This window comes from Erpetoichthys calabaricus, chromosome 16 (genome assembly GCF_900747795.2).
Source record: "Erpetoichthys calabaricus chromosome 16, fErpCal1.3, whole genome shotgun sequence".
In the NCBI taxonomy this organism is placed as follows: Eukaryota; Metazoa; Chordata; class Cladistia; order Polypteriformes; family Polypteridae; genus Erpetoichthys; species Erpetoichthys calabaricus.
In genome coordinates, this window is record NC_041409.2 from 33,352,650 (window position 1) to 33,367,794 (window position 15,145).

Sequence of the window (15,145 nt, forward strand, 5' to 3'; positions counted from 1 at the left end):
AAAATATTCATTATTCACTTGGGGACATGAACTGCTTATGCACTTGTGTTTAATCTCCAAGCAAAAATATTTATATTGTTTGTAACGAAATATCTAGAATATAATAGAAAATTAAACTGTAAAATGTATTTGATATTTCTATTAAAAATTGAAAATATCCAATATCTATAATCCTTTCTTTCATCCAGTTTTCATAGTGCCTTCTTTGTAAGTTGTAAGGACAACTTAGGCTAAACAAGACAGTTCAGGATGTTGTCACTAAATGTGTAAAGAGCTCCCATCTTTTCAGTGAGAAGTCCGTCCATTTACTGATCCCACTTAATCCATCTTTAGGGTTTCAGGAAGATGCAGGAGCAGAGACCAACCCTGGATGAGGTAGCAGCCTATTGTAGAGCACACTTACTTACATTGTACCAATTGATTTAGTGTTGTAAGGTGGTGTTGATAAAGATTTGCTAAATAGATAACAACAGTTTAGCTAAAAATGCTTTATTCTGTTTACAGTAATTATTCAAGATAATGATTTGAGTGAGTGAGACTAGTAGTGGATCCCTAATCAGGAGTTAAGTCTATCGTCTTGCTTTCACGAGGTTTAGAACCTGGAATATAGCAAATATTTTAAAATACCAGTCCAAATGTATACCAATAATTTGTTTCATAGAAATAGCAGAAGTGTGTGTGTTTTTGCTGTAGAAGAATTTAATTTCTCTTGCTTCATTTAGCCTTCCATCATTCTGTCTGCATCAATCAGCACCACTGGACTAATTTTTCAGTAAAAGCTTTTAGAGAGTGTAATGACTTTTATTTCACATTACATGACTGATACAGTTTTTTCACTGAAAAATAAGGGTGGTTTATTGTAGCAGTGGAGGGTGATGCAGGGAAGTTTTTTGTCTCTGTAGATTCTGTCCAAGTACACGTGTGTTTCCTGTCATATCCCAAAGACGTGTATTTTGGGATATTTCATGACTCTAAATTTTTCCTTTGTTACTGAATGTGTAGGTGCATGGCTGATTCTTGTCATATTCATTATGTTGATAGGATAGGCTTCCTATAACTATGTGAATGAAATGGGAAGGTTCATAAAGCGGATGGCTGTGTGACCAGTGGTGGCTGAACTGTGAGAATAGTTCCGTGGACCTGGCCTCACTTCCCAGCCAGGTTGCTGTATAAGTACAGTTTACACATTCTATGTTCATTCTCACATCCATGAGACTCCCATGTTATGTTCAATATTGATAACACTTTTGACAAGTCAGCAGTGACATTTTTTATAGATGTTACTTAATGTTCTTGCTAAAATAAATGCATAACAGAAATAGCAAGTTCATGAAATGGATGAATATTCACATATCTTCCAGTGATTTAACATTATTAGTGTTATTATTATTAATTGGTTAGCACCTTTATCCAATGTGCCTTACAACATTTAAGATATAATTGGTTAAGTTTCATTTATTTTTGCAATTGGAGTACAGGCAGGTGAAGTGACTGGTTTGTGGTCACACAGTGTCAGTAGCAGGATTTGAACCCACAGCCTCAGGATTTGAGGTCCAAAGCCACAATAACTACACCATACTTCCTGTCAAGGAATGGTAAGGGAATGGTAAAGAAACTGTTGAAGGCCCCACACAGGGAGTTAGCCTGCAACCTTGTGGTGTGTTAGCCGCAAAACCTTACTACCTGCTGATAGTGGTGTGTTGTGTGAGATTAGAATCTCCCTCCTGCCACATGTTTAGAGGTTGTCTGACTGAGGCTAAGTTAGTATTGTAGTAAACCGCAACATCACTATGCTAAACAAACAACATCAAATTGGCAACAGCAGCTTCCCTGTCTCTTCTAAATATTAGAAAAATCTGGACTAGAGGAAAGTGCATCCTAAATGTAATATCTGCAGAAGTGACACATTCATAAGTGGCAGTACTTTGAAACTCTGCTTAAATTTTACTCTTAGGGAGCATTACGGAAGATGCACCTACACAACCAGTTTGCATTTTGTAGAAAGACATCTGACAGCCTGCCAGACATGTGGAAGAGATAAGTGCACAGTGCAGTGGTGACATCAGTGGAAACTCTGAACAAGTACTTTGTCCTCCTGCAGCAGTGTTTCGCTTTGATTTATTCATTCTTAATCTAAGCCTCTTCTTGTCGAACTCTGCCTCTTCATAGATAATGCTTTCTTATTTACAATTAAAATGCTAAGCTCTTCGTGCTTTTTTTCTGTCAGTCTTATGCACAGTACATAAACAGATGCAGCACTATTATCAAATTGCTCTGAAAGTCTCAGCCTGTAATTAACTAATTCTCCTGCCGTTTTACTGCACTTTGCATGTAATATGTCTAATTAACTGGTATAATTCCTTCTGTAACCTAGTTGATTTTGTATTTGACTTCTTGCTTGTATATTTTGCAAATTGGTTTGATTTAAAACATTTTCTGCTTTACATAAATAATAATTGTGAACTGCAGCAGATTTTTAGTTATTGTTGCAATGCATCCACTGCACCAATGCATACAACACGTAGGTTAATGGAATCATTGAATTGAGGGTGGAATAAAGGCTGTGGTCATTTTCATGCCGCCACTATCTTTCAGAGGACAACTCTAACAGCTGTGTTTGCACTACAATATTATACAATTGGATACCTTCTAGTCACTTTCATAAGGGTGAAGGGACTTAAAAGAAGAAGGTGTGTAAGGGAGAGACCAAAGTATCATAAATATTTCAGTGTGTCAAAATTCAGGCTGGAAAGCTTAAAAGAACCAGAATGAGGTGGTGACAATTTATGGAAAAAACATCAAGAGTACACTACAAGAGCTGAGGTTAAACACTGGAGGAGCAGTAACTAAAGCAAAAGGAATAGAAAATCAGGATAAACATTAAAAAAAAAAAAAAGTAAAAAAAATAACTCAGAGAAATGGACATAAAAACTAAGTGCAGACATTTGCTGAGCATGCAGCTCCTCCTTACCGTTTAGGCTTTAACCCTGAGCGTGACTCGTGCTAGTAATTTTATGCATTTACGGTTAACTGCGAGTCAGACCTGGGCTGGCGTGTTATGATCTGCTTTACGTTTTTTAAGATGGTTGGGATGGTATTCTGCTGCATTCTAGTGGATGAAATAATATTCCACAAAAAATCATTAGTATTTTTATGCATACTGCCACTCTAATGTAGCTCATCAATATTCATGAGTGAGGTGGGGCCTTCAGCTATAAACACAATAACAAATTAAAAGCTGTAAAGGAAGTTTTAAAACAAACTGAAAGTGAACCATTAATTCAACTGAGTGATTATGATGACAATGCGAATTGGTCATCAGACGTTGAAACATAAGATGAAACTGATGTATGATACAGCACTGCACTGCCAAACCTCAGTGAAGTGGTGAGTGAATTTAGTTGTATGAAGCTTCAATGTGGTGTGACAGTAAATGCGTGATAAGAAGGCAAAATAATTATGATTGATGATTAAGAGTGAGGACAAGCAAGATGTTAACCCCCTAAGCACTGTTCACAATGTGGAAACTATAAATGTTCATGTCAGGGAAAATGTGGAAGTTGCGAAGTCTTGTTCCGTGGTAGCCTTCAATAACACAAGAGTGCTAATTCACTTGTTGATCATGCGAGTCTGGTACTAACATTCTACTCTCTCATGTGCAAGCAACAGAAAAAATATAAGAAAATTTCTTATAATGTCCCGTTTGTGACATTGGGCTGTGAAATGGTGACTGTTTCAAAATGTGTCACACGAAGTACATGTACTAATTCTACATCAATAGTGGACACTAAACTGGTCTTTTCTACTGTAATTATGTTGACTTTTTTCTCGTTGAAAAAAATGTTTTTCGCTCATTATTTCCTGGGTGAGCATGATACTACGAGGCTACAAATCCTTATGACATCTCAGTAATGTTAAACATATACAGGTACATCTCAATAAATCAGAATATCATCGAATAGTTAATTTATTTCAGTAATTCAGTTCAAAAAGTGAAACTCATATAGATTCATTGCACAAAGAGTGATGTATTTCAAATGTTTATTTCTTTTCATTTTGCTGATTATGGCTTATAGCTAAAGAAAACACAAAATTCAGAATCTCAGAAATTTAGAATATTGTGAAAAAGTTCAATATTGTAGACTTATGGTGTCACACTCCACTCAGCTAATTAACCCAAAACACCTGCAAAGGTGTCCTGAGCCTTTAAATGGTCTCTCAGTCTGGTTAAGTAGACCACACAAAGAGGGGAAGCCACAAAAGGTCATTGCTAAAGAAGCTGGCTGTTTACAGACTGTATCCAAGCATATTAATGGAAAGTTGAGTTGAAGGAAAAAATGCGGCAGAAAAAAGAGCACAAGCAACAGGGATAACCGCAGCCTTGAGAGGATTGTGAAGCACAGCCCATTCAAGAATTTGGGGGAGATTCACAAGGAGTGGACTACGGCTGGAGTCAGTGCTTCAAGAGCCACGACAAACAGATGAATCCGGGACGTGGGCTACAACTGTCGCATTCCTTTTGTCAAGTCACTCCTGAACCAGAAACAACGTCAGAAGCATCTTACCTGGGCTAAGGAAAAAATGGAGTAGACTGTCACTCAGTAGTCCAAAGCCCTCTTTTCAGATGAAAGTAAATTTTGCATTTCATTTGGAAATTAAGGTCCCAGAGTCTGGAGGAAGAGTGGAGAGGCACAGAATCCAAGTTGCTTAAGGTCCAGTGCGAAGTTTCCACAGTCTGTGATGATTTGAGGAGCCATATGATTTGCTGGTGTTGGTCCACTGTGTTTTATGAAGTCCAAAATCAGCACAGCCATCTACCACGAAATTTTAGGGCACTTCATGCTTCCCTCTGCTGACAAGCTTTATGGATATGCTGATTTCATTTTCCAGCAGGACTTGTCACCTGCCCACACTGCCAAAAGTACCAATACCTGGTTTAATGACCATGGTATCACTGTGCTTCATTGTCCAGCAAACTCGCCTGACTTAAACTGCATAGAGAATATAAGGGATATTGTCAAGAGGAAGATGAGAGACACCAGACCCAACAATGCAGACGAGTTGAAGGACACTATCTAAGCATCCTGAGCTTCCATAACACCTCAGGAGTGCCACAGGCTAATCACCTCCATGCCACGCCACATTGATGTAGTAATTCATGCAAAAGGAGCCCCAACCAAATACTGAGTGCGTACATGAAAACACGTTTCAGTAGGCCAACATTTCTGTATTAAAAATAATTTTTTATTGGTCTTATGTAATATTCTAATTGTCTGAGATACTGAATTTTGAGTTTTCATTACCTGTAAGCCATAATCAGCAAAATGAAAAGAAATAAACACTTGAAATATATAGATTCAGTACACACAGAGTGATATAATATACAGTACTGTATGAGTTTCACTTTTTGAATTGAATTACTGAAATAAATTAACTTTTCGATGGTATTCTAATTTATTGAAATGCACCTGTTCAGTACACTGGGAGGTTAGGCGATTTGTTAAACCATGGTGTTTCCTTAAGTGGTAAAACATTTACAGTTTTAAATCTGGATTTAGCATTTAATGTCCTGAAAGAATATTTATTATTTACAACAAGAACAACAGTAACAATAAATTAATTGCCCCAGTGTGATCACTTGACTCCTGTGTTTTTTTCAGAATGCAGGAACTGAACTGAGCACCTTTCCTTTACCAGAGCCACAGGACTTGTTTTTGGCTGGACAAGTCAAGTTTGAAGATCTTACTAAAGATCTTAAGAAGCTGAGTAGGGATCTTGATGGTAAGATTTATACTTGTTTTGGAACATTTGAATCATGTATGAGTTATAGCATGTACATATTAAAAAAAATCTCTACTTTTATGATGTACAAAGTACAACTCCTCATGATGTTTGTGATGAGTGCCAAATGATCACTTCAACTGTGGAAGTGGTCAAGACGTCAGGCAACATTAATAGTAGTCATGGAATTGCAGATTTGTCAGCCGCTCCAAACAGTTTGATTGCCTTCAGGTTTGAGCAGGCTAAGGTTCAGCATGGAGGATTGCTGTATGAGCTTTCCATTTTTCTTGCAACATCATAAAACAGTTAAAACAACATGGATACATTTATGTGAAAGGATAGCATGGTGATTATTAGACATACAACTTCACTTAATTGTTTTAATTGATGACTATAATTTGTATTCATTGCAGATTTCATGTTCTTCTGATGTCCATGTGGCAATTCTTTTATGATCCAAATATCTGCTAGTTGATTGGCTGGAAACTCTAAACAGGGCTGACATGAGTTAGTAATTCACATCTTACCTTTGAACATACTGTACATCTTCTGTCATATCTTAGTTTGAACACGGCCACTGCCGAATTTGCCACATGTACCTTGTTTCTGGCTAAGTCTCCGACATTTGTCTTGGCCTTTTTATTTATGCAGACTCTTTTAAAGTGTCTGTAGCCTTCTATTGGCATCATACCCGTTGTTTTTTACTCTTGAGTTCTGCTTTATTTTCTTGTGTCCTTAAGATATTTTTTATGTTTTCTTCACTTTGTTTTTGTCTACCTATTCTGTTAAATTTTCTCTTAGTTTTTGAGCATTTTAAAATACATCTCTCCCAATTTTTATAGAAACTTGATTAATGTTGTTGTGTTTATGCATGTCTGGTAATTGGCTTATGTCCAGTCTGTGACTGGGTTCTGCCTTGCTGTTGGTGTTGTTTAGTTAGGTTTTGTTTTCTGTGGGCCTTTCACAAAGAAGCAGCTTTAGAAAATAGTTGGATAGCACTATGGGGAACAGGAATATTGTCATCCAAATAAAACATAGAATGTGCTAAAAGTGCACCACCAGAGATGCAGGCCGTACTTTCCAGGCTCCTGTGCAGATGAAGTCATTCACCTTGTATGCATGTCACTACTAATGCAGCTGGAGTTGTCAGTGGAGGTAAGTGCATTCTGTAGGTTAAGGTGCATGGCTAAATCGAATCAGGCACATAGTGTGACACACAGAATATGGTCTCACATACCCACAATGCATGTTCATTTGCATTTCCAGGTTAATTTAATTTCCATTCTACTTTTGTATCTGTAAATATGGTTGTTAAATGTTGTATAGGCAGTCTTCAGGTTAAGAATGTCCAGCTTAAGGGCAACTCATATTTTCAAATGAATTGCCATGTCTATTATATTCTATTATATTAAAAACTAGCAAAATACCCACGCTTCGCAGCGGCGAAGTACTGCTTTAAAATTTTTATTAAGAAGAAAAGTAAACCTTTTTAAACTGAGGGAAAATATACCAATAATTATTTGTTAAGGATCTCTTTGTATACCACATTGTTAGTTTGGCCCACCGGTTGAAGTATGACCAAGCTGTGCACTGAGCTTACTCTTGAGCATGCAATGTATAGTTGGCCATGTGAAAAGCAATCTTGCCTCAAATCAATGCCAGCCTTTTGTAGGGTCTGTCCTTGAGACTTATTCATTGTCATTGCGAAGCAGAGCCTTACTGGAAATTGGAGGCGTTTGAATTGAAATGGGTTTCATCGATAACTTCGCATCCAGCTTTTGAGAGTTTAAAGATTCATAAACATAAAAGTGTTCCCTACTCAAATTGTCACCTGTGAATCTAAGATGTTTAAGAGGCATTGGCAGTTGTCCAAAGGTGTAAAATATTTCGCCATTTCGGTACACTTGAAAGCGACAACGGGACAATTCAGCGGCAGCCATCAACTCACATGCAGAACCATAGGTGAAGAGCTTAAGCATTTCACTCTTATAGTGCTCCTGTGTAGTACAATTATCTCCTGTACCGTCATCAGTCCACACCTTGAACCTGTCCCAGTCGTTCAATACATAAGACACAATCTTCCTCCGGATATCAAGAGTGAGCCTGATATGGCCGTGCAATATGTAACACAGAGAATGGAAAAGGCAGTCGCCATCTCCAGGCATGGAAACCACTTGGTAAGTGACAGTTCTTTGATCGATGGTGATCACCTCGATAGACATGTTAATGGGGATACGGTTGGAACGATAAAGGAAATGGGTACTTGAACAATGTAAACTAAGTCTAAAATACCTACACAATAACTATAATCGTAATAAATGAACAATAAAACAACGGAGAAGCCATGGATTAAATAAAAAGGCTGCAGTTATCAGCAGGGAGACATGAATACTGTGGCGAAGCAAGGAAGGGAATGAAGAGACTGGAGCGACGGACGGCCTTATACTGTATAGGCAGGCAGCCAACTACGTGGGAGGCGTGGGGATGGGGGACCCAACGCCGCCTCACACGGTGACCGAGCTGCAGGCTATGGACGTATATATGTACGTAAGTAGAATCCAGTTAGCGTTGGGAACCCGCGTACCAAATTTCTTGAAGATGGGCCCATAAGTAACAAAGACTGTTGGAAAGTTCAATATGGCGGCCGACAGTGGCGTCATACCACCGAAATAAGTACGTACATCGGTTTCGGTTAGTGCAGGGAAGCCGCCTACCAAATTTTGTGAAGATGGGGCCATAAATAAGAAAGTTTAACATGGCAGACGTTGTCGACCGTTATAACCGTTACACGTAGAATTTCGAAAATGAAACCTGCTTAACTTTTGTAAGTAAGCTGTAAGGAATGAGCCTGCCAAATTTCAGCGTTCTACCTACACAGGAAGTTTGAGAATTAGTGATGAGTGAGTCAGTGAGGGCTTTGCCTTTTATTAGTATAGATTTAAAGAAGGCCCTTTTCTACTTGGATGCAGACAGCTGCAGACGTGGTCACACACAGATGATGCGCACCCGTTCCCAGTTTATAATTCAAGTGTTTAGTGTGCAAAGTTTTTGCTTTCCCTTTTCATATCGATCTTGCAGATATTTCTATTCATGCCTGCACAAACTTTCATCTTTGCCCAGAGTCTGTGCAATTTCTTGCCATGAATCTCTGCACATTTGGCTGTCACTGTCTGCCTTTACTGTTTGATTGTGTAGGTGCAGCCAGTGACACTTCACACAACTGTTCCTTCAGTGTGCGCATGTTTCCTTGGTTAGACACAGTCCACACACCAACACTGATGATGAAATTTATGTAACGTGCACTGTAGCATATCCTCACGATGAATTGTATTAACAAATGCACACACCATAGTACTTTGGTATGCTCATGAAAACACTGTATGGCTTGAGCAATTCATCACTCGAGGAAGGTGCAATTTTAAGTCAATCACATTGCTGTTAACACTGTGTTGAGCATACATGCTTAGAAAAGTAAAATATATACTATATACAAACACATATATTTGACTAAGTAATGCTAAATAGGAACCATTTATACCTCTTCCAACTTACCTATAAATTTCTTTTAAAGACAGACTTAGGAATGGATCTCATTCATAACCTGGGGAGTGTCTATATGGTAAAGTTTATTAAGTGTAGCAAATGCACTCTGTTTGTGCCAGTCAATGTCTCTGCAAGGAAGTAAAAGTGGGTAAACCATAGGATCGCAATTCATATTGAGCGTGGAAATCTGTTTACAGGAGTTGCCTGTGGGATAGATGCAAATGTCACTTTCGGCAGACGGTTCGTCATATTCTCCGACGAAAATCGCTGCAACATTGGTGTGACATGTCGGGGCATTGTATCGTCCTAAATCCTGCCTAGGGTTTTCCTTGAAAACCATTCGTACAGATGCTGTTGGATTGGACTGAGCGATTTCATGCATGTGTTTGTATGATTTAGCGAAGGGGTTCATGGTTCTGAGCATGGAATCTAGCTGGAGAAGTACATTTTCGCTGCATGCAGAGTTCGCTTTATTTTATAAGCGTATTTCTGTAGCTTGCGCTGTGTCAAAAACGTTCAACTGTCCATATCCTGGAGAGGTAGAAGTGTTAGCGTATAGTGGAGAGATTTGGTGATAAATTTGCCCGTGTATTTTAAAACAATATGGTCCGTGGCCAGGAGGTTGAGTTATCTGTGCACCCATGGAAGCAAACGCTAGAGAAGAGTTGTATTCTCGAATGTATTCACGATAATTTTTAGCTTCTGATGTTTGCTGTGTAAGAAGCTGTTGTAAAGACACAGGTGGCTCCCGCAAAGGTGGTAAAGCTACTTTACTGTTGTGGCAGCACCTCGAGTACTTGTTGGATGTATTATACTCAGCAGGCCAGTATAGTGCCCTATGTCGTAGTGAGAGTGCATTGCCTTCGTGAACCGTTTGTTTCAAGAAATGATCCACTGATAGGAACAGGCAGTTGCTGGATCCTGGAATAGAGATGACGTTGTACAAAAACCCGTCGTTCATTTTATAATAAAGGCTTAGGAAACAACCGTCGCAGTATAACTAAAATAGCAAGGTGTATGGGAGGCCGCAGGCAGCGTGGGGAAGGGTTTGGAAGAGGACGAATAGGAATCGAGAAATACCATGTCGGCTGCGTGTGGGTGGGACCGGTTTTGAAGAGGATCCGCAGGCAGCGTGGGTTGGGAAGTGGACGAATAGGAATCGAGAAATGTCGTGTTCACACTAATTAGAATTCACACTAATACATGGCGTACAGACAAATTTGGAAATGTATGTATGCACAAAAAATCCAAATACATAAAACTGTGCATATGTTAAGTTTCACGCATTTCCCCTTTATAAATCCCAATGAACATGAAATTTAACGCGTGTTTCACATATTTGAATATGCAAATCAATATAAATAGCCCCTTCCATTTAGAGCTTTGTTAAAAGACAATAACAAAAGCATGTGGAAAAAGGAAGAATTTCAGCAAATGAGAAGTGGAGGCAAGGAAAAACTTACTATTTGTTGGCTTAAGCAATTGTATAAGCAACAAAAGGAAGTTAATCGAATGATACAGAGTTGCAGAGACACTCTAGAGTTCAAGTTCAGAAAGTCACATAGTGCCCGAAATAAAGAAGTGGTCAGATATCAAAGTCGACATGAAAAGGCAAGTCGCAGCCCACCATCTGTTTATTCTGTTTCAGACAATATCACAAACGCTGACCCCCATGCCAAGAACACAAATCCATTGGTGATGGTGCTGCTCTGCCAAGCACATCTTTAGTGGCTGGCTGCATACACACCTCTGCCATGGATAACGCTGGGCGATCATCTAGCTGTGTGCTGACGGATGCTGTTCTGGAGTCACAAAATGCAATAGTGGATGCTGTAAGAGATCTGGCCAATGAACTAAGGAATATAAGGGCTGTACTATGTGGCAGACGGCTGGGGCGCATGCCCAGTCAGGAAACCTGGAGAATGGAAGGACCAGGAGAGGAGCAGTATCTCCCCTGGAACTCGAGAGGGCAGCCATCCTGGTGGGTGTTAGGCCACAGGAACAGAGCTTGAAAACTCAACCCTGTGGGGATCCGTGGCCACCTCCAGGGGGCGCGTGGACATTTGCTAAGTCCTGGACTGCAGCAATTCTGCCACACCAGGAAGTGCTGCAGGAGGGTCATCAGGGAGCACCTGGAGCACTTCCGGGTACAATATAAAAGGGGCCACCTCACTCATTTCGAGGAGCCGGAGTCGGGAGGCAGAGGACGGAGCTTGCAAGGAGAGGAGTAGAGGCAGCAGGGGGAAAGAAAAGGACTGAGCTATATTTGTGGTGATATGTACACTGTGTGTTGTGCTGAATTGGAAAAGAAGAAAATAATAAGTGTGAACTTGTGTAAGTGTGCCTCTTGTGTCTGTCTGTGTTGGGTTAAGCGCTGGTATAGTGCCATCTATTGTCACAACTATGTAATACTGACCACAAATTAAATGAATTGGTTAAAAAATAAATGCTGTATCTGATTACCTGTTTTTACACTCTGCTAATTACATTCAAATGAAGTTGTAATGCTATCTGTTTTGGCTGATCATTTGGTGGATCAGGGTCAGGTTCATCACAACGCATCTCTTCACGTATGGGCAAGCCACGATTGTGTGCCACATTATACAGCATGCTACATGCTTGCACAATGCGACACACTTTCTGTGGACTGTAGAGCTGCACATTAATAGAGTGGAAATGCTTTCTATTTACATAAGCAAATTAAGTATCTGAAGGCACCTTTATAGTGTAGCGTCAGCACCACAACGGATAGATTCTCTGCTCTTTACATGGTTCTTTGAGGCACTATCTTTAAAAGAACTGCTTGCCTTATGCCGCACTAGTTGTTAAAAAAGAGAGTGTGACAGTGAAGAATTGCAGTTGTTATAGATGCTTCTGCTATAGATGCTTTAATGCTGGCTCGTTCTTTTGGTAATTCATCCCTGGCTGATGTAACTTGTCCAGAATCATTGCAATAGCAGCAATGTGCGTACAGGTGACTGCTCCAATTACATTTGGAAAGCTGGACGTTGCTGTAAATTGCGCTTTGATGTTTCCCAGTTAAGCCACATTGTAAGGAAGTCTTATATATCTGGATGATAAGCAGATAATACCACCCTGCACAGCTAGCATGGCGTGACTCAGTGATGATTGTGAAATACCTGATCGGTCAGCAAGTTCATGTTGAAAAACTCCCGTGACTAAAAACCCGAGAGTGGACAGAACTTGGAAAGGAGCAAGTAGAGCACAATTCCTCAAAGTCTGCTTTTGTGAAGCCGACGCCAGTTCAGCACACAGCTCCAAGAGGAGAGCTCTTGGAAATCAAAATTGACTTAGAAGCTAGTCATCATCATCTATAAATACGCGCTCTCTTCTAACTCTTCCATTTCTTCTAACAATGCTAAAGCAGCTATGGTATTTGGAATAGTTTGTCCATTCCTTGCACCATTATATTGTCACATAATGATTACAATCAAGTGAATTAAATTTGTAAACGATACGCAATTAATTTCAGTGTATTAGATAAATCCTGTGTCATGGATATGAATATGAAAAAGAAGGGAAACAACACAGAAACAGTGGTACTGCTTTGATGCTTGGTACCAACAGTTTGCAAAACCAAGCAGAAACATGCATGCACCTGGTCTGAGGCTGCCGTGAAAATGTGGCTTTATGCAAAGTTTAGTTTTTATACATCTTGAAGTGTGCGTGGAAATGGGCATTCGCAACAATTTTGTGTGTACACACTGTTTATACATGAGGCCTCTGGTCCTCCACAAGTCTTACAATTGTGTAACTCCAACTTAATATATTTTACTTCTTTATTTAAGTGATAGGTTGGTGCAGTTATCTCATGGATCTGTTGCCCTGTGTTCAAGACCCAAACCTATATGTTGCCTTTGTGGAAACCTAAGTGTCCTGCCTGTGTCAGAATCTTTTTTTCACTAGTGTACTTTGTATGTTTTTGGCTTATTAGCCCCATGTGGATGTGTGTTTGAGTGGGCTCTGTAATGGGCTGGTTTCCTGCCTTGTGTCTGATGCTTCTTGGATAGGCATTCCTCTGTGATCCTGGATTAGGTTAAGTGCATTTTAAAAATATTACTTTTCTATTTAATAAAAAAGAAGGCAAAATTCAGTGGCCATGAATGGAACAAAGAAGTAAATACTTACTATTTCTGTAAAATGTTTCCATTGGAAATGCTTTGAGTTAATAGTCAAGTGACAAAGTGTATTTCCAGTGGCTCGGTGCTAACCATTTTGCAAATCACTGTTTTAAACCCTTCCTTCTTATCAAGGAATTTATGCTGCATTCATTGCCATATCCAGTGCTTAAAAGAGTCATCTGTGTTATTCTATTAAACAATTTGTTCATCTTGAATTATCTAGCTCTGTTTTTTAAACTATGCGTCATGAACACGTCTGTGATTGTTAGCCACATACTTGTATGGTAAAATTAACCAAGTCTGGATTGGTCTTCAGCCACAGGAGCAACAACATCTAACACTGCAAAAACAATTACACAGTTTGTAATTGATCACAACCTGTCAGACCCTTGGAGATTTCTAAATCCAAACTCAAGAGCATAATCCGTCTTTTCACCAGTACATCACTGTTACTGAAGAATTGACTATTTCTTTATAGATAACAATTTTTTGCCCAAAATCAAATCTTGTAAGTATGACGCTATTGTTATCTTTGACTACTCCCCTTTGATCATGGAGCTCAAATCATTATGCCCCACATACTCAACTCACAGCTGATGTCTTAACCCATTTTTATCAGCTGATGAGAACTATACAGAATTTATATCTAAGCAGATTTTTTTAGAGACAAATGCATCCTTAGAAGTCCCTTCAGGAATACTCTGGGAAACTCTGAAGGCATTTTTAAGAGGACAGATTATGTCATATCTCTCCCACAAAAATAAATCAGAAACTAAGAAGGCATCAGAGTTATTCATTGAAATTACCAGAATAGATCAAGAACACACCAGGTTCCCAAATGCACTTTATAGGAAAACACAGGCTTTGCATTCAACCTCTTGACAACAAAAGAAATGGAATAACTCATTACTATGAACACAGTGTGAAATAGTACGGCCCGGACACACACAGGCAGACACGTTTTCAGCCATCACCACACGTTTATTTACACTATTATATTACAGTTCTTAAGTGCACCGTCACACAAACAAACCCCAACAGTCTCCCAAAGTCCAGGCTCCTCTTTAAGCCACTTCTCTATCTCTTTCTCTCTCACTCTTTGTCTCTCCAGGCCTCTCCTTGCCGCCTCCTCTCCAACCTTGTCAACTCCTCACCCGACTCCAGCCTTGATTGAAGGGAGGCGGCCCCTTAAATAGGCAGGCGGCTGATGACCACACCCGGCCACCTGCCACAACAGAGAAGGTAAAAATATCTTAGCTCAACAAATCTACAAGCAGTAAGTTCGCAATGCAACACCTTACCAACACAGATGGAGACAAAGTCTTTGACCATAAAAGTATAATGCACACATTTAGAGACTACTATTAGTCCTTATATTCTACTCAGTTTAAAGAAGACAAGGTGCAATCTAAGGTGTTTTTCAATTCATTACAGTTACTACAGCTAGATACTCTCAGTGCAGAGGAACTGGATAAACCTCTTACTCTCTCAGAATTACTCACTTCAGAGCGGGAAAGCAGCACACCCTGATGGCTACCCTGCCGAATTTTAGAAAAAAATTTCAATTAAATTAGCTCCCCTTTTATTAGCAACATTTATAGAAGCCAGAGACAATAAAATTCTACCTTAAACTCACCAAGTATTAATTACCTTCTTTCCTAAGAAAATTAAGGACTTAT

At 39.4% G+C, this 15,145-nt stretch overlaps 1 protein-coding gene across 2 annotated transcripts in view; it reads left to right on the forward strand.

Annotated features, from left to right (window-relative positions):
* LOC114667097 (formin-like) overlaps positions 1–15,145 on the forward strand; it is a 613,004-nt gene that overhangs the window by 388,121 nt on the left and 209,738 nt on the right. For both annotated transcript variants that reach the window (XM_051920062.1, XM_028822231.2), the window contains one exon: positions 5,661–5,781. In XM_051920062.1, coding sequence (XP_051776022.1) covers positions 5,661–5,781 — 121 coding nt within the window. The remainder of the gene's footprint in view (positions 1–5,660; positions 5,782–15,145) is intronic.